The sequence below is a fragment of the Macaca mulatta genome, chromosome 2 (genome assembly GCF_049350105.2).
Source record: "Macaca mulatta isolate MMU2019108-1 chromosome 2, T2T-MMU8v2.0, whole genome shotgun sequence".
NCBI lineage: Eukaryota > Metazoa > Chordata > Mammalia > Primates > Cercopithecidae > Macaca > Macaca mulatta.
Window position 1 is genome coordinate 976,512 of NC_133407.1, and position 12,120 is coordinate 988,631.

The 12,120-nt window shown below is 45.8% G+C and overlaps 3 protein-coding genes across 21 annotated transcripts in view; 1 reads left to right on the top strand and 2 right to left on the bottom strand.

Moving 5' to 3' along the window:
- Positions 1 to 243, bottom strand: part of LMLN (leishmanolysin like peptidase) — a 79,146-nt gene extending 78,903 nt beyond the window's left edge. Inside the window, exon 1 of the mRNA XM_015132641.3 lies at positions 25 to 243. Within this exon, the coding sequence (XP_014988127.1) occupies positions 25 to 243 (219 nt within the window). The remainder of the gene's footprint in view (positions 1 to 24) is intronic.
- A 120-nt stretch (positions 244 to 363) lies between these two features.
- IQCG (IQ motif containing G) overlaps positions 364 to 12,120 on the top strand; it is a 69,674-nt gene continuing 57,917 nt past the window's right edge. For 6 of the 16 annotated variants that reach the window (XM_077991063.1, XM_077991069.1, XM_015132642.3 and 3 more), the window contains exon 1: positions 9,725 to 9,795. The gene's annotated coding sequence lies outside the window, so the exon portion shown is untranslated. Of the gene's footprint in view, positions 620 to 744; positions 912 to 9,724; positions 9,868 to 12,120 lie in introns of those variants that run through there. The other 10 variants (XM_077991065.1, XM_077991070.1, XM_015132644.3 and 7 more) reach the window with 5 other exon arrangements.
- RPL35A (ribosomal protein L35a) lies at positions 4,452 to 9,445 on the bottom strand. 4 transcript variants are annotated; one of them, XM_015132628.3, is made up of 5 exons: positions 9,417 to 9,445; positions 8,642 to 8,684; positions 8,303 to 8,455; positions 6,106 to 6,250; positions 4,452 to 4,556 (listed from the first exon to the last, which is right to left on the bottom strand). In XM_015132628.3, the coding sequence occupies exons 2-5, from the start codon at positions 8,650 to 8,652 to the stop codon at positions 4,533 to 4,535; spliced, it is 333 nt and encodes a 110-aa protein (XP_014988114.3). In that variant the 5' UTR covers positions 8,653 to 8,684; positions 9,417 to 9,445; the 3' UTR covers positions 4,452 to 4,532. The 4 variants fall into 4 exon arrangements, with proteins under 4 accessions (XP_014988114.3, XP_028699211.1, XP_028699210.1 ...); XM_028843378.2 differs by having other exon boundaries at positions 9,368 to 9,445; XM_028843377.2 differs by having other exon boundaries at positions 9,339 to 9,445.

Genomic DNA, 12,120 nt, shown 5'->3' on the forward strand with positions numbered 1-12,120 from the left:
CCGCTCCCGCCCCTGTCGCCCTACCTCAGTGTCAGAGGGGACGTGGTGCCGGCAGGGAGGGGAACTGCCCAAGGAGACGGGAGTAGATGTGGCGCTGGCCCGGAGCCCGCCCAACAGGAGTAAAACGCTTCGGACCCACATAGACCCGCTCCAGCGCCACCGGCTCCGGCCCGGGCCTGAGCCTGAGTAACCCGCTCCTCCTCCCCACTCGGCCGCCATCTTCGGGCCGAGCGTCGTTACCATGGAGCGCGTGACGCCTCTGCGCCCGCGCCGGCCCCGCCCCTCGCCGCTCGGGGCAGACGGAGGCCCCCGCCGGCGGAAAGGTGCTTTCCGATTGGACAGCGTCACCCGCTGGAAGTTCGCGGCAGAAGATGAGGGCGGCGATCACGTCCATCGCGTCTCGTTGCGCGAGGCCGGCCAATAAATGCCGTTTGGAGGCCCACGTGAGTGGGGCTGTGGGAGGAAGAAGGGCGCGCGGGCGTTGGCCGTGTGTGGGTGTCTGAGGCAGTTTTCCAGTTCTTTCGTTTACCAAAGTGATATGCACCTACTAGGTGCCAGGTGTTTGGACGGACATTCAACCCTCTGCAGAATCTTTCAGTGTAGTCCTCTGTAGGAAAAGGTGAGTGGAATACTTTCATTTACTTATCCTGAGTCACCAACTTTAGGCGCTTTACTTGACTAAAGCCATTTCCTGTAAAAATCAATGATACACACTTTACTATTTTACTCAACTCCATCTTTTAGTTTCCAACCAAGAATTGCCACTGCACCTGAGATAAGGGAGATCCTGGGAGCCGTGAGGAACTACACAAAATGGGAAATTGGGACAAATTCCAGTGGCTCATGACACTAAGAAGTAAAAGTACGAACTCAGACACTGAGCTGGAAGTCATGCAACGGGAATTGAATAGGTAAACTACTATACTGGGAAATGAAGGGGTAGGAAAGAAGGAAAACTTCAAGTTACAGACTGGGTGGAGATTACGGACTCAGATATGAGGATGGGGTGGTGTCTTAAGTATTACCATTTTACAAGTGAATAGTCACTAAATAATGTGTGTATCATCCCACAACTAGTGGAAGGTGGGATTCCAAACCACATTTGTAACTTAGGAAACGTGCCCTTTCCATTACAGTACCACAAATAAACTGCTGTTGTGAATAAAGAGTGGAACCAGTCATCCTAAGCTCCTGGCTGTTACAATAGTGTTACGCTGAGGAAAGGCTGTTTCTTTTTTTTTATTTTTGAGACTGACTTTCACTTGTCGCCCAGGCTGGAGTGCAGTGGCGCAATCTCGGCTCACTGCAACCTCTGCTTCCCGGGTTCAAGCGATTCTCCTGCCTCCGCCTCCCGAGTAGCCGGGATTACAGGCGCCCGCCACCACTCCCGACTTTTTGTGTTTTTAGTAGAGACGTAGTTTCACCACGTTGGCCAGGCTGGTCTCAACTTCATGACCTCAGGTGATCCGCCCGCCTCCGCCTCCCAAAGTGTTTGGGATTACAGCCATGAGCCAAAGCTGTTTCAATGGCATAGTGAACAAAATACCAGCCACGCAAGCCCTTTCCTGTAAACCACGGGACTTTGGCAACGGTGACTTAAGTACTTTTGACTTAATTTCGGTATGGGAGCAGAAAAAATTATAAATTTATTATTTACAAATGCTGCATCATCTCGGTAAGGAAGAGCATGTATTTGCTCGAGTCTCATTTGCCATTGCACATATAAGTTACTCGAGTTACCCTAAAGTCTCAACCTTTTGTTTTCCCCGCTTTGCTCAGATGCCTACCACTTACTGTGTAAGCACCTCCATTCCTTTCATCTATTCTACTCAGAATACCATTCACTTCTCCATATGCCTAAACCAGACCTGAAATACCCATCAGTCTTCATGGATATGTCGATTAACATCTTACCGCCTCCTCAAATTCAACTTTTGCTCCTCCCACAAAACCATCCCCTGGTTCCCCAGCTTTGCAAATGCACCATTACCCATCCAGCCCCCATAGCCAGAAACATGTTAGAACGTTAGCCATTTGAGACTGAAAAGCCCACCTGATTTTCCCTTGTTTATACTGGGCTGCCACTGGGATGTAAAATGTTAATCTGAGCTGGACATGGTGGCTCACACCTGTAATCCCAGTACTTTAGGAGAACAAGGCAGGGGGATCACTTGAGGCCAGGAATTAAGAGACCAGCCTGGGACCCCGAAAAAAAAATTTAATTAACTGGATGTGGGTGGCATGCACATGTAGTCCCAGATTCTCTGGAGGTTGTGGGCAGAGGATTGCCTGAGCCCAGAAGTTCAAGGGTGCAGTGAACTATGATCACACCACTGCAGGCTGGGCAACAGAAACCCTGTCTCAAATGAGTAAATTTTAAAATTTCCTGTGAATCAAGTTCTTCAGTGACATTGTTACTACACACAAGAACAATCTTAAGATCCTCAGTACAAGAGACGTCTTATGTGGCATTTCTGAGTTTTCTGGACTTTCCAGTCAGCTACTTGTATTCCTAAAATCTTCCTGCCATTTCCTGAGATGCCTCCGTATTTCTTCTACACTTTATAGTTTTATGTTATGTCAGGATACCCACATGCCTCTATCCCTAAATACCCCAAGAGTACTGATCACATCTATTTAACTGGCACAATGAACACAATAGGTACTTTTAGCTTATATTGGCCTTTTGGAGTGGGTGTCCAAGATCAGCACTTCCTCCCGCTGACTGCGTAATTCCCAAGTTCAATTTCATCAGCATTCTAATATACAACTTCCAACTTTTGACCATGAAAAAGTATGGCTTACTTCTGGTGAATACAGCATCAATGCACTTTGTTTGCCTTAAAACCACAATCCTAATAAATGAGCCTGGCAGAGCATTAATAATAAAAGCCCCTGTCCATGAAACATGGGACTCCAACAATGGCAACTTTGGCCTACATTCCACCATTGGACTGACCGAACCTTTCTTACGACTGCCGATGTGACAGAGGGACCTCTGGGAGAGGACTTCTTGTTTTCTCTTGCGTCAGTATATCTCATTACTCTCTTAGTAGGTTAGCAGATTTGTAACAGGATGGTTACTAGAGGAAGGGGAAGCGGAAAAGCTGGGACAGTATTCCTACTCTTTTCCCTTACTACATTTTCCTTCTCAGTCCTGCCTCCAGGAGATGAAAGACCAAATAACACAACAGCCAATGTGCTCTTCCCACGCAGTCCTTTCTTTCACCCTCTTTCCCTAATACATTTCCAGCATGTTAATTCTTTTGCGGCATAGACAAGAGAACCCATACATGTTTCAAAACTGCAAAAGGGATTAGGGGGCAAACTCCCAGTTTCTTGTTGACATTTTCAGTGCAATTTAAAGATCTGTTAATTTAAAAAACTACCTGTGCTTTAGACATCAATAACCCTCGTTGGGGGGGGGGGGTGCGGGGGAAGGACTGTTACTGCATCAATTAGAAATCTACAACCTGGGCAACATAGTGAGGCCCATCTCCACAAATAACTAAAGTTAACTGGGTGTGGATGCACATGCCTGTGGCCCCAGCTATTCAGGAGGCTGCGGCAGGTTTGCCCGAGCCCAGGAGGTGGAGGTTGCAGTAAGCTGTAATCATGCCACTGCAGTCCAGCCCAACCAAAACAAGATCTCAAAAAAAACAAAAAAAAAACTACAACCATACTGCAAAACTGATGCCTTAGCTGTTTTATTTTAGCATATTCCCAAGAAATCTAAAATATTTGGGAGAGCTGCTTACTTCCTTAAAGTGCAATCTTGCACTATACCAGATTAAAACATGAAGCCAAAGAAAGCCGCCACCTTTCCGTGCACTATTCCCAACCTCCATATACCTACCATAGGACTGCTTTTTATGAGTGGAGTAATATGGCTCAATTATATTTTAATATACTGGAATGCTTTGTCTAGTCACAATTCCCAAGAGCTTCTCATCCCAGTCTATCCAAATGAACTGCCAAAGCCCATCAATATAATCTCCATATTTTAAGTTTCCCAATCTGTACTGAACAAATGCATAGTATTACAAAGCATTTGGCAGGGTGTGGTGGCTCACACCTCTAATCCCAGCACTTCAGGAGGCCAAGGAGGGAGGACCCCTTGAGCCCAGGAGTTTGAAGCCAGCATGGGCAAGAGTCAGACCCCCCTCTACAAAAAATTTAAAAATGAGCCAGACATGGTGGCATGAACCTGCAGTCCCAGCTACTTCAAAGGCCAAGGGAGGATTGCTTGAGCCTCTGAATGTGAGGCTGCAGTGAGCACCGCTACACTCCAGCATGGGCAACAGAGCAAGACTCTGTCAAAGATACTCGAATTAAAACCCGCTCCCTTCTAAATCTCTGAACTCGCCCTGTAATTTTCATCACATCTCTGATCTCCTTGTACTCCAAAAATGCCGGGAAACCTCCATCATTTTAAGCATGTAGCAAATCAATTTAAGGTAGTAAGTTCTTTAATCCACTTAACAAAAATACAAGAGCACAAATCCACGTTTATTTATTGATTTTTCGTTAGTTTAAATCCTTGAGGGGTACAGCATCTGTGGGGAAAAAAGAACACAAAACATTAGGTGAATGTTACATATAAGTCTACAAATCAAGAAGCGTAATATGGATACATCTCTGAAAGGCAACCAATTATATGTTCTAGTAGAAAGGAAAGTTTTTATAGCCTTCAGTCTCTATGTGAACATACCTTAAGAACCAGCACTCTTAAAAAACATGTACTGGTTGGGTGCTGTTGCTCAAGCCTGTAATCCCATCACTCTGGGAGGCCCAGGCGGGCGGATCATCCTGGCCAACATGGTGAAACCCTGTCTCTACTAAAAAATACAAAAATTAGCTGGGCGTGGTGGTGCGTGCCTGTAGTCCCAGCTAGTCGGGAGGCTGAGGCAGGAGAATCGCTTCAACCTGGGAGCTTGCAGTGAAGCAAGATCCTGCCACTGTACTCCAGCCTGGCGAGAGTGAGACTCCCAGTCTCAGAAAAAAAAAAAAGAAAAACATGTACTGAAGATACATTTAATTTTGCTTCTTCTAAAGACAGAGGAAAAGCCTCCTCTGTTGATAAACCCCAATGAACCACTTAGCAGGGTTCAACAGTACCCCCTGGCCCCAAGAATACATGGTATGCATATATTATTGGTCCCAAGAATATACAGTCTACATTCCAAAATGGACCCTGAAGAAAAAGTAGGAACTATTTGAGAAAAATTACAAGAGAAAATTGAGAAAAATTTAAACTCCAAGGCTGGCACCAAAGACCTGAGACCTAGGAACATGAGGGTCTGTTTTCTTCATGTACACAACAAAGCTACTAACACCTGTTCTAACAAGACTGACGTGATGGAAATGGCAAAATACTAACAATTACGCCAGGAGTAACTGCTGAATTGTCGCTTTCTAGCAATTACTTCAGTGCCCAATAAATATCTTCACCAGAAAACTATTTATTCAAGGCTGGCTGTGGTGGCTCAAGCATGTAATTCCAGCACTCTGGGAGGCCAAGATGGGCAGATCTCTTGGGCTCAGGAGTTCAAGACCAGCCCGGGCAACATGGACAAACCCTATCATTGCAAAAAATACAAAAAATTATCTGGGCATGGTGGCATACGCCTGTAATTCCAGCTACTCAGGAGGCTGAGGCACGAGAATCACTTGAACTTTGGAGGCAAAGGTCAGGAGCAAGCTGAGATCATGCCACTGCACTCCAACCTGCGTGACAAAGTGAGACCTTGTCTCAAAAACAACAGAACAAAACAAAAACCCCAAAAACTAGCTGGGTGTGGTGGCACATGCCTATGGTCCCAGCTACTTGGGGGGCTGTGGGAGGATTGCTTGAGCCCAGGAGGTCGAGGCTGCAGTGAGCTGTGATTATGCCACTGCACCCCAGCCTGGGTGACAACAACAAAAAACACCAAACACCTATTATTTCAATTACTATTTCTCCCCAGCATTCTGCAATACACAAATTTTGCAGCATAATTTACTGGTGTCAATTTCACAATCACACAAGTCCTCAGAAGTCAAAATGCAACACCTTGACCTCAGTCTGATTCATCAGATTTCCGTTTTGCTAAAAACCATACTCACCACTCGGATTCTGTGTCCAATGGCCTTAGCAGGAAGATTGCTTCGGAATTTGGCACGAACCATGCCACTGTTTCCATGGGCCCGAGTTACCTTTCCCCAGATGACTCTGGTTTTATTTGGTTTGCCGCCTGGAGTCACTGTGTTGCTGATTTTAAAAAGGGAAAGAAGAGGAATACAGGCCAATATAGTTGGATACAAATTCAAGGTGATCTCTAGACGAGTGGCTCAACCCTGGTTACCCACTTCATCACCTGAGAAACTTTAAATGCCTGGAACACCATTCATTCAACAGATACTTATCGAGTACCTACTGTATGCCAGGCCCTTCTGTAAAACACAGCAGCTATAAAATAAAAATCCCTTTCAAAACCGATAACCAAGTATAAGGAAATACATACGTCAGATAACAGAGGCAATACTGAAAAAACAGCAAAAGGACAGGTGTGACGATGTTTGTGTGTACAGAAAGGAGGAATTACCTGCCATTTTAAATAGCCAAGGAAGGTCTCACTGAGGTGACAATGGAACAAAGACTGGAAAGGAGGGGGAGAAGCGCCAGGAAGTGATCAGGGGATGACTAGCGCAGGCACTGGGGCCAAGCAAGGTGTGTTCTGACCGGAGGAAAGACTGAAGACACCAAGGGGTTAATCCCTGCTGAGATAAGAGAATTATGGAGCCCTTAATGACGGGCTTTTACTGAATGAGAGAAACCACTGAGTTCCAGCAATGTACAAAGGATGCGACTTTATATATTTTTCCTTTAAAGACCACAGGGTTGTCTTGTCACCCAGGCTGCAGTATAGTGGCCGAATCATAGCTCACTGCAGCCTCTACCTACTGGCATCAAGCAATCCTCCCACCTGGGCCTCTCAAATGCTGGGACTACAGGTGTGAGTCACTGAACCTGACTTAAAATTTATTCTTGGCTGTAGAAGAAAAGGTGGGGCAATGATTAAAACCCTTTCCCAGAGATTTTAATTGGCTTGGAGTGGGTGAAGAAAATAGGATTTGCTCTTGTTGTCCAGACTAAAGTGCAATGTCAGGATAGCTCACGCCTGTAATCCCAGCACTTTGGGAGGCTAAAGTGGCTGGATCACAAGGTCAGGAGTTCAAGAACAGTCTGGCCAAAATGGTGAAACCCTGTTTCTACTAAATATACAAAAATTAGCCGGGTGTGGTGGCAGGCGCCTGTAATCCCAGCTACTCGGGAGGCTGAGGCAGGAGAATCGCGTGAACCTGGGAGGTGGAGGTTGTGGTGAGCCGATAAGCTGATATCATGCTACTGCACCTGGGTGACACAGCGAGACTCCGTCTCAAAAAACAAAACAAACAAAAAAAACGTATTTTTAAGGCATTAACAAAATGCATTAAGCGCCAAGTGTTCTAAAAATCCTTAAGTTCTGGCAAAAGGAGCCGAGAAAAAAAATTAGAAGCCTTAAAAGGATCACAATATAAGGAATTAGCTCCTTTATTGTTTTCAAGTGCAAAAGGTACCTAAATCCAACACCACCCTCAGAAGTAACGTCCTTCTAAGACTCCTCATTAAGTTCCTTAATGACACAAAATAGAAGCCATAGCAATACCAATCCAGCCTGGCCAACATGGGGAAACCCATTCTCTAGTAAAAATACAAAAATTAGCTGGGCATGGTGGTGCACCCCTGTAAGCCCAGCTACCCAGGAGGCTGAGGCAGGAGAATCGCTTGAGCCAGGAGGCAGAGGATGCAGTGAGCTGGGATCGCGCCACTGAGCTCCAACCTGGGCAACAGAGCGAGACTCTTGTCACAAAAACAAAAAAAAAAACAATACCAAGTACTTCAGCCAAATATTTTATTATCTCAATAGGATAATGAGGCCAGGCACAGTGGCTCAAGCCTGTAATCTCAGCACTTTGGGAGACCGAGGTGGGTGATCACCTGAAGTCAGGAGTTTGAGACCAGCCTGGCCAACATGGCAATACACTGTCTCTAATAATAACACAAAAAGTAGCCGGGCGTGGTGGCGGGCGCCTGTAATCCCAGCTACTCGGGAGGCTGAGGCAGGAGAATCGCTTGAACCCGGGAGGCGGAAGTTTCGGTGAGGGAGACCAAGTCACTGCACTCCAGCCTGGGCAACAGAGCAAGACTCCGTTATATAAAAAAGAAAATGAGGCAGATCCCAAAATAAAAACCCAAAACCTACCAGTGTCATAAACTTACTTCTTTGCTTTGTATACATAAGCGCATCTCTTGCCCAAATAGAATTCTGTTTCATCTCGGGCATAAACACCTTCAATTTTAAGAAGAGCTGTGTGCTCCCTTTGGTTCCGGAGACCCCGCTTATAGCCGGCAAAAATGGCCTTGGACCACAGCCTAAGACACAAAAGATACACAACATGAAACATAAGCTTCAGAAAACCAATTTGACTTGTAATAACCCCCACCCAAAAGTTACTCAGAGCAAACATCTTAAGTTTTTTCTTGCTAATTTTAAGCTCGCATTTAAACATTCACGTCTAACACACACACACAAAGAGCAACCATATTTAAAACGCGTACCTTCCAGACATAGTTCCTTTTAGAAGTCCCGCTCCCAGCAGGCCTTAAAACAAACAAAAAGATTCAGTTTGAAACCAAGCCACGCAAGTTTCTCACCTCGTCCCCTCTCGTTTAAGCCCCGAAGGCAAATTCCTTTTGGATCGGAGTTTCTCGTAGGAGTAAGGGGACAATTATGCCAGAACATCATCCACATGAAACGCAGGCTCCGGCGAGACAATCAAACCTCAGAGAACAGCTGGTATCTAAGCAAACTTCAGAATGAAGACAAAACTAAGGGACAAGAGCCACAAAAATAACTCTCAGAAAAGCCTGAGAAAATGCATGCCATTGTCAGGAGGCAACACTCAGGAAAAGGAATGAAGACTTCATCAGAGACTCACACCTAAGACTTATGCATCGGCTGGGTCTCGGAGAAAAGCTGAGGGAAGAGACTGGTCAGACAAGCAAAGGGAGGTTTGGACTGGGAGGAAACGGAAAAACCCTGGCCGAAAGGAAGCACTGCCTCATGGACAACTGCAGACGAACAAAATCATCATTTCACTCCGCTCAGGCCCAGGAATTTAACTCGGATAACCCGGGCAGCCGTTCTCCGGGCGTCAGAGGACCAAGCACCATCGGCCCAACATCTGCTCCATCCTGCTCTCCCTCTTCTTGAAACCCATAGAAATCAATGGCTGGCGGAGACTCCGATACACACCGGCGACTCGCCGCGGTATAGGAACAAACCTGCTCCGGTTATTTGCCCCCAAATTTCAGCAGCAGGCGCTTCACTCACCTCCACAGGAGCCAAGATGGCGGGAAGAGAAAGACGAGGCCCCGCCGCGTGGCCTTGTGGGATTAAACATCTCTCGACCCCGCCCTCAATTTAGGCATCTTCTCCAAACGCCAGAAAAGCAATCCTCGGAAATCGCCTTCGCGCTGAAATAAGCCACATTCAAGAGCACTCTTACAATTATTTTCCTAAGTCCTTTCATCTTGGTAGGCTGCAAAATGTATTACTTGGGAACAGGGGAAGGCAAAATGGTAGCCAGCTAAATCCGCCAAAGCTGTGCGTTGCCATAGAAACAGCTTAGTTTACTTCCCGCGTCACCGGACGCTGTTGATGGAAAGGCGCACCGTGAGTGGAGGACGTTCCCACTGCCTGAAGAATGATTGTAAGATTGATTTGCCAACAGGCGGGTGCATATCCCTCGATCCACAAGCAATAGACAGAACGGAAATTCTAGGTTAGGATTCTGGGATCCTAACCTAGCATGAAAGAGAAAGGCCGGGAGCACGAAGGCAGCAGGACCTCTTCCTTCTCTTTTTTATTTTTCTATGCTTTTTTTCTGCCCTCTACTTATCTATCTCTTTCAAGAAACGAGACTGGACACGGTGGCTCACGCCTGTAAGCCCAGTTCTTTGGGAAACCGAGGCGGGAGGATCGCTTGAGGCTAGGAGTTCGAGACCAGCCTGGGCAATATAGTGAGACCACCTTCCCCCATCTCTACAAAAGAAAAAAAAAAAAAAGAATGAAATGACTTAAGTTCTTGCCTCCATTCTTCTTTTTGGATCCGAGGTATGAGAGGGACTGCCTGCAGGAGGCTTTATCGCCCTTTTAGGAGAACTCGTTTAGCTGCCCCGTGTCCGTGTCTAATAGGTCCTCCGTAGATACTTGTAGAGGTGGATTAATGGACGCCAGAGATTCACATTTCCGAATTATTGCATATTTATTTGGGTTACCCTATGGATTCATTCATTTATTTAACAAATAGTTTAATGAATGGCTACCCTGTACCAAGGTTTGTGTCGGATGACACAGCAGTAAACAAACAAATCTCTGCCCTCGTGGAGCTTACATCCTACGAAGGGGAGCAAGACCGTGAGCAAGTAAAATAGATGACACGTTAGAAGATGATAATTTCTGTGGAGAAAATTAAGCAGAGAGGCCACTGTAAAAGAGGCTTTCCCCCTTTTGAGATGGGAAGTATGTAAGAGAGGCTTCCCCGTCTTTGAGATAGGAAGTATTTAAGGGTTCTGAACAGAAGGGTGACTCTATCTGACTTCCTTATTGACAAAGTCGCTGTGTTGAGACTGAAGGGAGGCGAAGTCACCAGCAGGAAGATAATTATAGGTTCCTGTAGTGATATGATGAGAGGTGATGCTGTGTAAACAGAGGTGATGAGTACTGGAATTCTGAATATATTTAAATTCTGGCAGGATTTGCTGGTGGATGAGGAATGAGAGAGAGGAGTAAAGGATGACTCCAAAGTTGTATGAAATAGATGTAAATAAGTCACTTTTAAAATCAGATCCTCTCTTAAATACATCAGAATGGAACTTGTACCTTGTAGCCTACTACCCTACTCAGTGTTCTCTGTCCCAGGAAGAAATCAGATCCTCTCTTAAATACATCAGAATGGAACTTGTACCTTGTAGCCTACTACCCTACTCAGTGTTCTCTGTCCCAGGAAGAAATGTGCTAGAAATTTCACCATTAGATATTAATTTGTTAAAGTTCTATATGTAAGTCCTCCTGGGAGGAGTAACACATGAAGTGTGAGTTTCATTCGTTTGCTCATGTATTATTCATTCCACAAACACTTACTGAGCACTGAGACTTAGCGCCTGATATAGCTGTGAGCATCGTTGTCATGTTGCTGCTTTCGTGGAGCAGTTGTCTAGTGGGGAAACTGACATAAACATAACCAACTGTGAACCGAGCTCTGCGGGAAAATAGTGGCATGAATGCCCAGAAGCCTGATCTGGCCTGAGGAGTCAGGGAAAGGATCACTTGGACGAGGGTCATTTAAGGCATTTTTCAAACTGCAGGTGATGACCCATTAGTAAAGCATGATCAGAATACTTTTTAAAACAAAGTATGGGCCGGGCGCAGTGGCTCACGCCTGTAATCCCAGCACTTTAGGAGGCCGAGGTGGGTGGATCATTTAAGGTCAGGAGTTTGAGACTAGCCTGGCTAACATAGTGAAACCCTGTCTCTACTAAAAATACAAAGATCAGCCAGGCATGGTGGTGTGTGCCTGTAATCAGCTACTTGGGAGGCTGAGGTACAAGAATCACTTGAACCCAGGAGGTGGAGGTTTCAGTGAGCTGAGATCACACCACTGCACTCCAGCCTGGGTGACAGAGTGAGACTGTCTCAAAAAAAAAAAAAAAAAAAAAAAAAGGTAAAGCAGGAGTGAAACTACAAGGGATGTTGGAGTCTCCTGGGATCTAGGAAAGAAATAGTTACCTAAGACCAGAGAGAGACGTTTGGAGAGAATTTTGCCTGACAGGAGCCATGACCTTTGATAGAGGAACAGAACCAACCAGTGATATTCTGGCAGAGAAGGAGCAGGGAGAATAAATGCCTGATTTCATTTCCCTACACTGAATCTCTTTCTGGAATCTCCCATGGACATACTCCATATGGGTCCGTCTCCCAGAGCACAGAAAATGTTAGGGATTTCACCTAGAAAAGTGACACTGTCTTAAGCTGG

Excerpts from the sequence above, each read along its gene's own strand:
- RPL35A (XM_015132628.3), bottom strand. Across the intron at positions 6,251-8,302 it reads TATGTATACAAAGCAAAGAA|CAACACAGTGACTCCAGGCG; the intron begins GTAAGTTTATGA and ends TTTTAAAATCAG. Across the intron at positions 4,557-6,105 it reads TTGGACACAGAATCCGAGTG|ATGCTGTACCCCTCAAGGAT; the intron begins GTGAGTATGGTT and ends TTTTCCCCACAG.